The sequence below is a fragment of the Paramormyrops kingsleyae genome, chromosome 19 (assembly GCF_048594095.1).
Source record: "Paramormyrops kingsleyae isolate MSU_618 chromosome 19, PKINGS_0.4, whole genome shotgun sequence".
Lineage (NCBI taxonomy): Eukaryota > Metazoa > Chordata > Actinopteri > Osteoglossiformes > Mormyridae > Paramormyrops > Paramormyrops kingsleyae.
The window spans coordinates 946731-958761 of NC_132815.1; the positions used below are offsets into that span (position 1 = coordinate 946731).

At 48.2% G+C, this 12031-nt stretch overlaps 1 protein-coding gene across 6 annotated transcripts in view; it reads right to left on the reverse strand.

Annotated features, from left to right (window-relative positions):
* Positions 1-12031, reverse strand: part of LOC111844470 (disheveled-associated activator of morphogenesis 1-like) — a 62449-nt gene that overhangs the window by 13757 nt on the left and 36661 nt on the right. For all 6 annotated transcript variants that reach the window (XM_023812966.2, XM_023812970.2, XM_023812965.2 and 3 more), the window contains 13 exons: positions 9887-9976; positions 6605-6676; positions 3672-3766; positions 2985-3318; positions 2660-2770; positions 2482-2585; positions 2325-2391; positions 2107-2224; positions 1741-1879; positions 1546-1604; positions 831-1018; positions 336-617; positions 112-219 (listed from right to left, as the gene is read on the reverse strand). In XM_023812966.2, the coding sequence (XP_023668734.1) occupies positions 112-219; positions 336-617; positions 831-1018; positions 1546-1604; positions 1741-1879; positions 2107-2224; positions 2325-2391; positions 2482-2585; positions 2660-2770; positions 2985-3318; positions 3672-3766; positions 6605-6676; positions 9887-9976 (1767 nt within the window). The remainder of the gene's footprint in view (positions 1-111; positions 220-335; positions 618-830; positions 1019-1545; positions 1605-1740; positions 1880-2106; positions 2225-2324; positions 2392-2481; positions 2586-2659; positions 2771-2984; positions 3319-3671; positions 3767-6604; positions 6677-9886; positions 9977-12031) is intronic.

Consider the following 12031-nt stretch of genomic DNA (forward strand, 5'->3'; position numbering starts at 1 on the left):
GCCTCAAGGCTCATGCACAACAGTCAATGATAGCATCAAATGACACATATGACAGAGAACTACAGAGAAGATGCCACACATCCGTATAAAGGGATGGCAAATGCACATCACCTGCTGCCTCTGGTAGGCTGAGAAGGTCTTCTCAATGTCATCCAGGTCTAGGACCTTAAAAACCTTGACATCATCAACCTCAGCCCAGACTGTTCCCTCGAGTTTATCCTGGGGGGGGGGGGCAGATTTCCAAAGGTGAGACTTGCAGGTGAGAGCTATGTTTCCTCTGATAATGGCAACATTCATTCTGTTTATGCCTGAACCTGCGGTCGAGCCCCACTTACCTCAGACAGTTTGGCCCAGTTGAAGGACTTGAGCGGGTTGGACGGCTGGGGGATGTTCTTCTTCTTAAGGGCAGGTCTCATAGGAGCTCCTGGTGGAGGAGGGGCCCCAAAGAGGGGAGGGCATCCAGGAGGAGGTGGTGGTGGGGGTGGAGGTGGGCCACCGCAGGGTGGGGGCAGAGGTGGAGGGGGCATGTACCCTGGTGTAGGTGGGGGTGGCGGCAAAGGGGCCCCAGGTGGACCTCGAATGACGGGGGGGCCTCCGGGGATAGCAGCTTGCTGTCTCTGCCAGTGAGAGACAGACAGGTGAGACAGCGCCCCCTGTGGGACCCACAGTGACTCACACCCTCACGCACTGCTGCAGGGAGTGACCTCTGAACTCTACAAATGTCATTTAAGACACTGTTTAATCAGACTATGGAGACAACAGACAGGTCATTAGCACCCGCAGGAAGGAGAAATCACCCCCCTCCCTTTGTGGGTGTGTGGGAGACATACCAAGCTGAGCTCCTGCAGCTGGCAGGAGAGCTCCGACACCTGCTGCTTGACGGCTCGGTGCTCGACAGTCTCCTTCTCCAGCTTCTCCTTCATCTTGTTGAGCGTCTGCATCATGTCCTCCTTCTCCTGCGTCTTGGCATCGCACTCGCGCTCCTTTTTCTCCAGCTTCAGCTGCAGCTCCTGGTGCTCTGCGAGATCAGAGGTCACAGGAGACACGGCCAGCATTTCGGCAGGGTTACTGCGATGTGAAGCCCTGTGGCCGGCCACCTTGGCTGCTGTATGCGCAAAGCTGCTCTGGCTATTAGCTGCATAGAAACTTAGTGCAAAGACAGAAATATAACAGGAATGCATAACAAGAAGATTCAGAACACTACCATGCTGCTAGCTTGACAGTTTAAAGACAAAACAAGGTGAAATGTCACAATGTGTAAATTCTATGACTCTGTGTTTCAAAATTTCAACTGATGTGTTTAAAATCCATGGAATAACCTATGGACAAGCAGGCAGACAATCAGGCAGGCAGACAGACAGACAGACACATACAGACAGACAGACAGACACATAGAGACAGGCAGGCTGACAGTCAGACACAAAGACAGACACAGAGGCAGACAGGCAGACAGACAGACAGACACATACAGACAGACAGGCTGACAGACAGGCAGGCAGATGGAAAGACAGACACAGACAAGCACACAGCCATCGCTGCCCTTACCCTTCCGCATTTTCTCAGCTTGTTCTTTCCACTGCTTCACTTCATTTTCATTGACCAGCCTGTATGAGAAACATGGTAAAATAAGTATTTCTCTTAAGCAAAATATGGCATTTGGAAAATATGGGCAGGCAATCGGAACAGAATCTGGGGAAAGACAGAGAAAAGAGGGGCAGAGAACAGAATTTCACTGCTTACATGCGAACCACATTCTTGACGTTGAAGTTCTCCAGCGGCGTGGCATCGGGGTCGTGACCTTTGTCACTCTGCAGCACCATCTGCTGTACGATGCGATCCAGGAGCAGCCAGTATTGCACTGTGTTCCCGCTCCTCTTATCTAGGGAGAGAGCAGGTCTCTGTGTGAGCTTGCTTATCACAAAACTGGTAGGCCTCAACCCAGCTGACAGACACGTCACTCCTTTAATGAGCGACCCCCTCACAGGGAAACAAAGAGGATTAATGAGGATTTTGGGGACTGAGAAACACAAAAGCAAGGTCAGACTTAGACACTATTCCTGCTAGAGCCAACGGCAATAAAACAAAGATGTAACAGCGCTGACTTACGAGGCATGAGGAGACAGTGGTGGAGCACAGAGAGGAGATGAGGGTACGCGTCCGTGTGGCTCAGCTTCTTACGGATGAGGTCAAACACTTGGGTCGCGCTCTTAGTGTCTATATGTATCTGAAACCGTCCGACATGAGCAGCCAGGTTAGGGCACTGCCATCAAGGGGACTGAGAACAGGCTTGATTTTTCTGTGTTCTGCAATCAGGAGGAACTTACAGATTCAAAACGCTTAGATAAGGTCAGCTCATCATCGTTTCTCAACATTTCAAAGAAGTCCAAATGCCTGGAAAAAAATTAGATCTGGTCAGCTCAACGACCCCAAGGATCCGTTCCCTGCCAAGGTCTGGATACAAAGGGTAACAATGGGACTTACCTGTCTAACGTGGAATTTTCATGGGAGCGTAATTTATCTATGACCGGTTGGATGCCCAGCATGAGGAACTCGTACCGTAGGTGGACACGGAACTCCAAGTTTGCCTGAGGTCAGAGGTTGAAGTGTCAGTGTCATTGGGACCAAAAAGGAACCACAAGTGTGTGGCTGCAGCCCTCACCTCCCCAGCTCCTTGGCTGAGCACCGCGTTGATGAAGGACATGATGGCCGTCTTCAGGTTCACCTCATCTCGGTACCGCCCTGTGCTCCTGTCCAGGTCATTTATCAAGGTCTGTAAAGAACACCATCATGATCTCACTTATTACGGCACCATAACCATTGGCACCACTGATTGCTACACCAAGTCTTCACCTTTGAGCTTTCAGTACGACATCAACAGTACCGAAAACTAAAAACTGGTGTCTTCTGACCCAGAGGATAAAAACGATTTATAATATTATCAAGCTTATAGCTGCATCTCTTAACTTCGTGGCAGGGAAACAGACCTGGAAACGTGACCTTTCGCAGGCAAACTTCTGGTAGTGCAGCATGGCCTGCAGGACCTTCCTGTGGCCTCCAGGTACCAGGCAGACGGCACCCATGATCTCCAGCACGGCAACCTTGGTCTTGATGTTCTCTGTGCTCAGGCTTTGGGCGATGATGTTGATGCTCTCGGAGTGTGCCAGGACGTGGGCCCGGCCCTGCGAGTTGTTCATCAGGGCTTTGATGCATCCGATCAGTGAGGTATGGATCTGCGACTCTGTGGTCTCATAGTCCATGCTCTTCAGGAAGTTCAGGATGCACGACAGGCCATCCAGGTCGATGAACCTGGTCACGAACCTTGGTGGGGAACAGAAAGGAGGGTAGCTTGAGAACCTGAGCAGCTCAGAACCTAGAAGCTCACATAACAGTTATTCACAGTATGGATGTGAGGCTTGGTCTGGGCCAGGTTAATGCCCAGCGAGGGAGCAATATGACATGTTAATCTGTTATGATGTATAGGAATATTCATAAGCTGTGACGGCAGGAACATTAACAAATCAAAATTTCAGAACAAACCTGCATGTTCTCTGAAATCTTTCTTGATGCCAGAATAAGGTGAAGAACATTACAAGTATGTCTGGTGCACAAAAGGACAAGACTGCAGACCTGGGAGCTTCTGCCTATTGCACATGCGCATTAACACTGATCACCTCATTGGCTGCGTCCGCAAAGCCGTCTTCAAGCTCTCGATGGTCTTGTTCCTTTCCTCTTCATCCTCTTTATCTAAGGCCAGAAGAGTCTTCCTCTAATACCAAAAAAGCAAAATAATTTTAAGCAAAATCCTCAAGAATAACAAATAAGAAGCATCATTGTCTTACTGACTTTGCTAACTGCATAAAATCATATAATTTTTGCTCATGGTAATAGATGCTGTTTTGCTTACATAGAGGATGCTATTCCACTTTAAACCAGGTGTGTAAATTAATTTCAGTAAATGGGCACATTCAACCCAAAGAAATTTCAGGCGAGTCATACCGGTTAGATCTAGATCTAGCAGGCTAATAACACATTAGCAACACCTTTCACCTTCACTGCTCTCCTATGACTCCTTCATTACTGCCAGAAGTGTTGTTTCTGCTCTCAATTGCCCTTGAAAGCCATTGTGTTTTTCGGCATGGTGAGTCTTGAAAGCCGTTGTGTTTTTCGCCATGGTGAGTCCTGTAAGTCATTGTGTTTTTCACCATGGTGAATCCTATAAGTCATTGTGTTTTTCACCATGGTGAATCCTATAAGTCATTGTGTTTTTCACCATGGTGAATCCTATAAGTCATTGTGTTTTTCACCATGGTGAGTCCTGTAAGTCATTGTGTTTTTCACCATGGTGAATCCTATAAGTCATTGTGTTTTTCACCATGGTGAGTCCTATAAGTCATTGTGTTTTTCACCATGGTGAATCCTATAAGTCATTGTGTTTTTCACCATGGTGAATCCTATAAGTCATTGTGTTTTTCACCATGGTGAGTCCTGTAAGTCATTGTGTTTTTCACCATGGTGAATCCTATAAGTCATTGTGTTTTTCACCATGGTGAATCCTATAAGTCATTGTGTTTTTCACCATGGTGAGTCCTATAAGTCGTTGTGATTTTCACCATGGTGAGTCCTGTAAGCTGTTGTGTTTTCGGCATGGTGAGTCCTATAAGTCGTTGTGATTTTCACCATGGTGAGTCCTGTAAGCTGTTGTGTTTTCGGCATGGCTAGTCCTGTAAGCAGCTGTTTTACACTATAGATCTAATTTATTGTGTTTGATATAAAGAATCAAAAACCATTTGTGAGATTTTCAATCAAAACTTAAAGACTCAGGGAAAGGGAGGAGTGCAGAAATGTGTAGCAGCAAATGGAGCATCCGAGCAGCCCGGCACAAACAGGAAACCCACCTGGATGGGTGCTGAGGCCACTGCACTAGGGATGAGTGGGCTGGGGACACATTGGACCCCCCCCCCCCCCATGGTTCCCACACCTCCTTCCCACTTCAAATTCGCAAAAGAGTTATTAATTTAACCTCTGATTGAAGAAGAACCTGACATGTCACTCTGGTCTTTATCCAAACAGGCCTGGTCTCCACGCAGCCTGAGCCTCAGTCCCCGTCCTGCCTGCCCAGACAAGCTGCTGCTCTGGGTACAGTCTCTGCACCCCCTGCACATTTTTTAAGAGCCGCAAAGGGTGGCAGCAGTCAGGTCACCCAGATCACTCAGACAGGATGGCCTGATTCCTCGTGGGCTGATTATTCACTCCATCCCCTCATGCCTGGTATCTCTCTCTCTCTTATTAATCTCCACTGGCTTCTTTCAGATGTGCGCCCCCTATCTGCCATGGACCTTCAGGTCAGGGCCTGGAAGTTCAGCAGCCACAGCTGACTCCTTCAGGTCTGGACTCAGCAATGCTCCTGCTGGGCTGACTGGTGAGCTTTGGAACGTGGCCATATTACCGGAAGTGAAGGCATGGGGGCATACCTGCTTGCTGAACTCCTGCTTCATGCTTACTCTTCTGGCCATTTACACTCTGATTCATCACCCATGTAATTCTATCACCTGTATCTCGCCCGAGGCATCATAAACAACACAGGCACGTTCCAGGTGACGCGTTTAAATTTCCTAAATAGAACAGAAAGTTTGAGGACAATGTTTACGGTGCTAAAAGTGACTAACCTTCTAACAGTGGCGAGGACAAAAGAATAATAGGTGAAGCACTGCTACTGCTACCTGTCTTTGCAGTGCTCGTGCATCATAAGTAGTTTCAGTGACTGCACTGCACAGGTGATGCACTGCACAGGTGATGCACTGCACAGGTGATGCACTGCACAGGTGATGCACTGCACAGGTGATGCACTGCACAGGTGATGCACTGCACAGGTGATAACTCTCTTCAGGAACCGGCTCACTGGTTAGCGCTGCGGCTGCTAAATCCCAGGGCCCCAGTGTTCAGGCCCCAGTGTTCAGGTCCCAGCCTGGGCTTGTGTGCAAAGAGGCAGCTCGTCCACATGGGTTTTTCCCAAGTTTCTGGCTTCCACTTAGAGTACAAAAACACACAGTTCTGTGAACCCGAGCCTCTAAATGTGAATGAATATGAATGAATGCTTGAGGTGGAGTGGAATGCCATTCATGGTTCCCCCCCCCCCCCCCCTCAAGAACCGGTGCTGCATAAGTTTTCATGGAAAATGGATATGGCAGAGTGATAACCTGATAAACATCAGCCATGAAGTATTATATTCATTTTGGTATTATAGCATAAATGCTCATTTCTTTAAATCAGCATTATTCTGCCAATTCACATATTTCTCATATTACATATAAATTATCTGACAACAGATATTGTGTAAATGAAGCCTGCTTCTGAGATCTTACTGTCATGCCCACAATGGAGCCCATGTGTTACCCGTGTTGTGGGCATGAACTGTGCCAATGCTGTCCGGTGCCACGTGAGTTTGACTGTAAAACGCAGCATGTGTCCAGGTGGCACTCATTTTATTGCTTCTATGTATCTGCGAAATGAAATTAATTTGCCCAAATGGAGGAATTCATGGCAAAGGCTGTTAAACGAGAAGCACGACCCAGAGCTGCCAGGGGCTGCCGGCCTGGACACTCACCACGGCCATGGAGTTCAGCTGGTCGATGTAATACTCCGGCCAGCTGGTGGCGCCCTTGTTTTCCTCCTGCTCCTGAAACCACAATCAGTTCCAGGGAGTCACACTTTAAGGCAGGTATGTCAAAGTCAACAGAAATGGTAAGAAAAATGCACAAATCATGCTTCTAAACCCATGAAACCCAGTGTGTCCAGCATGTGTTCAGCTGTGTCTCTGCCAGCCCAGCATGCTGCATGAAATGGACATTTTAAAGTGGCAGGAGGACTGTGCTCAATTACTCTTTTTGTTGCTCTTTCTTCCTGTAAATAATATTTTCCTTTAATTGATAGCTTGCAAAGTGGAGGCCAGCTGTCGATGCTTCCTGACACCCCCATCTGTGTGCTGCGCGCCCAGACAAGACCTGCATCCTCTCGTGCCAGAACCATGATGACAGAGAGGAGGCGTTTCTTACAGCGCGGCGAAAACAGCTGCAGCATTTTAACAGGATGATTATCATCTGTGATCCCAAACCTGTAGAGGCGTGGGCACACACACACACACACACACACACACGGACGCACATACGCACGCAGGCAGACACTGATAAATATACATACATATACACACACACATTCTCATTTCTGACTTGATCCCATCAAATCTCAGCTTGAAGGAATTAATGGTCTCCAAACCTTCCCAATCTAAATGCAAATACATCTATTTCTCAGTGTCTGCTTTTGGGGAGGATGTCCCCAGAGTGTCTGTTTTTGGGGGGATGTCCCCAGAGTGTCTGTTTTTGGGGGGATGTCCCCAGAGTGTCTGCTTTTGGGGGGGATGTCCTCAGAGTGTCTGCTTTTGGGGGGGATGTCCCCAGAGTGTCTGTTTTTGGGGGGATGTCCCCAGAGTGTCTGCTTTTGGGGGGGATGTCCTCAGAGTGTCTGTTTTTGGGGGGATGTCCCCAGAGTGTCTGTTTTTGGGGGGATGTCCCCAGAGTGTCTGCTCTTCCAGAGTTATTGTCTCTGTAGTGACATGTTTGCAAGGCAACAGCAAAGGCTGCACTAAAAATCCTGCAGAGCAGAAGGGCAGACAGCAGACAAGTGTTAGAGAAAAAGATGAAAATGGAAATCCTCCCCGATAAAGAGCATGACTAGTTTCACAACATTAGATATGAACATCAACTACAGCGCCACTGAGACCCGATACAAAGGAATTGGCACAGAATGAAGAATAATCAGTTTCCGCAGATTCAGAGGCACGACGGCCAGCATACGAGCAGCCACTGCTACACACTGATGTCTGTCAGTATGCAGTTATGCAGTTTCACTGCGCTTCCTCTGAATGGTGCTCTTGGCTCCTCACAATAAGGAGTGGGACTGTGTGACAGGAGTGAGACCACCCCCCCCCCCCCAAAAAAAAAGAACACACCTGCGAGGGGGCAGCTTTCCTGTTTGTGTCGGCAGTTCTCCTCTCTTCCTGCCCCCCCCCATGACACTGGGTCCGGCCCAGGCCTGCATCACTGCTGACTCAGCAGTCTTCTGCCCAAATCTGCCCCCATCGACACTGAACTGGCTCCCCCCAGCCCCCACCGACAGATTCACGGCCTCCAAAGCCTCCCCATGCCTCCCCGATCCCCCAACCTGAGGGGCCACTCATGACCTGCCGTGACCCCCACCCCCCCATGGTGAGCGTCCCGAGCCGCTCAGAGCGTTTACCCCTGTGCCCAGACCATGGAGAATCCAGGCCAAAGAGGGCCCCCCCATGCTGCACTGCTGACAGTGCCCATTTAATCTGCCACCCCTGACGATACGGATTTAGAACCTTAATTGGGTTTTCCAGTTCTAGGTTAGTATTTTTATAGCATGAGGCTCCGCCCACATTGCGTCCAGAAACTGCGAAGACATTCTGACAAAAGCAAAGTTCATTACAGTCAGGGCAGATAAATATGTCTTAATAAATGCTCATAGCAGTGTAATGAAATGAATACTGTGAGTATACGTGTTAGAACCTTAGGGTGTAATGCAGATATCACCCAGTGAAGTGTGTGCAAAGGCCAAATCACCAGCACCTCACTTAACTACGCATCACGCTTTACTGCTACTGAATTCACAGATCAGTGTGATTAGTGAAAGCAGGCGAAGCATGGAAATCAGGCCTGAAAGGATTACAGTTCACCCAAAAAACAACATATTCCAGAAGACAGGCAGACATGGTGCGAACAGACCAAAATATTTTTGTTAAGAGAACTTCAGCAGAAAAGCACTAATAAAAAGCATACAATAATTACATTTTATTCCAAATTGTGAACTATATGGGCACTAAAACACGACACGTTTCTGGGAATGCAGGTTGAGAACCGCAATTTGACATTTTGCAAGAGCCAAAGGGAAACACATACTGTTTGCAGCCCTGATCACCTGCCATTCATTCATTCTTCTGTTCGGTGGAAGGATTAATACAGCTACAATGCTGATACCCCGCCTGCCCACTCCAGTACACGGGACCTTATGATGGCAGAGGTAGACGTATCCCATACAGACCAGTGAGCAAAAGGGCAGGTTTCCTTGAGCAGCCCAGAAAAAACTCAGAATCTACCGGGACCTAAAGGGATGTCTCAGGCAGATTGGTTCTCTCAGCACTAAAAAAGATCCCACAATGCAGAGCGTTGGGAATGTCCTGAGTACTATGGAAGGTGAGTGACACCCACAGCTGGAAAACAAACTTCATGTTATAAGTAACATGTGCAGACAGAGTGTAAATACTGCTGCGTCATCATTAAAATACAGTACAGCTACAGATACTGATACAGTTACATGAATGGACAGACAGACAGACTGACACACCCACAGACGCACACAGACACCCACAGACGCACACAGACACCCACAGACGCACACAGACACCCACAGACGCCCACAGACAGAGAGGCATCGTCCTCCATGGTGAGACAGAGATGCTGAGGAGCACCGTGGGTCACGGCAGCCACCAGCCCGACGCCCAGGCAGAGCCGCAGAGCCTATCGCCCTGCTCAGGACGCCTGACTCAACTTCTCTGTTCCTGAGGAATTCACACCCCCGGAATCTCTGTACACAGGCGCTTTCTGAAATCTGGGCTCCCCCAAAAACTGTTTCACTGGGGCGTGTGGGGGCTGGGTGTAGGATAACAGGGATGTCATCTTGCTTAAAAAGCTCTAGGGAGTGTCCGGAGCTCAGGCAGCTGTGCCCCTCTGTCATTCCTGCACTGGGCCCCCGTCCCCCCTCCCTCCACAAACTGACCGGTGCCGCCCCCAGTGGCAAGAAACAGACTCACCTTCTTCTTGCTGCAGTATATCTGCCACTTCTTCTCCGTGGGAAGGGCAAACATAGCCTCCCTGTGCTTCTCCGTGAGGTCCAGCTCATCCTGCGGGATGGGAGAGACACGAAAGAAAGAAAAATATCTTCAGGGGGGAGGATCCAGCTGGCCCTGCTGAATGGAGCACAGACGTGCCAAAGCATTCTGACCATGTTTACAGTGATTACCCAGAAAATACAGTGACATTTTTCGATTGTTTTGTGACTAAATGTCTGCATGGCTGCCGCCACACAGCCAAGAGGATTTCCACATCACTCTGTCCCACATCACCCTGCTGGTATGGCTATAGTGAATCTCAGTGCTCATTCGAAGGCCTTCGTGAGTGAGGGCCTCATTGCCCTTCGTGAAGCAGGAGACCTCACAGCTCCACAATGCCGTTCAATGCACACTTACGTATAACTTAAGGCAGACGAAAAAAAACGAAACAATCTGGCTTAATGAATTCTCTCCCAGTGGGCCAATAACACGCAAGTCAAACGGCAGAGATTAATTTTGTACTCAGTAAGAAATTCAAAGGCAAACATCTCGCTCCCCATTCCTCAGTTTCATTATGGCCGTTAGATCCCAGCTCACCGTCACTTCGGTAATTTGAGGAGCATCTTTGTCAAGACTCTGGGTGACCTTTAGTGCAGCTTTTTCACTGCCGGTGCGGACAGGGAGCTGGTTCTCTGGTGGTACCGTGACACGACCTGAGAACCGGCCCTCATTTCCACCAGATAAAAACAACATGAATAACACAGGGCGATTCCACACATGAAGATGGCCGTGTAACTTTTTTGAGTTTGTTGACATTTTGAGTTTGCTTTTGAAAGAGAATGTTTAGGCTAATGGTAACTTAAGTTAGCAACAGTAAAAACATTCTCTTTATGAAACATTACCGAGCTACATTACAAAGCATTACTAACTAATATTTCGAACTAAATATTTGCTGCATTTTTGCAGCGACAGAAGACGGGAATCAACCATTGTTTGTGCATATCCACAAACCAGCCTTCGGTACAACATAATAGTTCCGGGATTCAATCAGACGCAGTTCATGCAAAACCAGAGTCATTTGCCCACATAAATCACCGTCTCAAACATAAAGCAAGCGCCAATTTCCAATCCTGTGTCCCCGTACAGAAACGCGTTCAGTCACACTTTGGAGGCTACAACCAATGAATACAGAACAATGGGTCTCTTAAAAACTTTTTGCATCCCTCACTGTTTTATGAGTTTTTGGGGTGTCAGTAGCATTTGTTAGTTATGCTTAGTTAATGCTTAGTTCCGTACTACGAATGTCAGCTGCTTCCTCTACTTTAATTTCTGCGTGTTTTCAGCAAACACTAAAATCAAACAAAGCATCAAACACTGGGAAAAACAAATGAGGCTCTGCTTTAGTTTACAGCAGATTGCAGCCCCTCTTACACACCAATGTCACAGGTCAACCCCCACCCCCCCGCCGAAACAACGTCACCCTTCTGCAAAGGCTGCTAATGAACATAAACTCCTTGCAGGGAATCCACTGCCCCAACCTTCTGAAGCCTAATTTTCAATTCCTGGGAGCAAATGACATGATTTAATAGACATAAATGTGCAACACGACGTCTGTGACAACTGGGACTGGAAGAGGAGCAAGTCCCGCCCTGCATCCGGGTCTACAGAGCACAGAGCACAATGTCAGCCAGACGGAAAGACTCACTATAAGCTACACAGATGCCAGCAAGAAGTCCAAGAGACCCACCTACCAACCATCCATCCATCCGAGTATTTATCCTGGGCAGGGCTCTGGAGGGTATTGGAGCCCATGTCAGGCAGCACAGGGCATAAGGCTGCGATACATTCTGTACATGACGACAGTCCATCACAGGGCCCAAACTGTATAGGCATAACACACTCACCAATTACTGTAACTACATCTTCAGATTGTAGTAATGAACCCATGCAAACTCTATAAACAAAGAGTGGAGCTGGGGTTCGAACCCCTTATCCTGTAGGTGTGTGACCACAGTCTGACAGAATGAGCCACAGCGAAACCCCAAAGACACACTGACTATGACACCGCTATAACATTGCTATGACATGGTTATGACATGGCTATAACATGGGTATGACATGGTTATG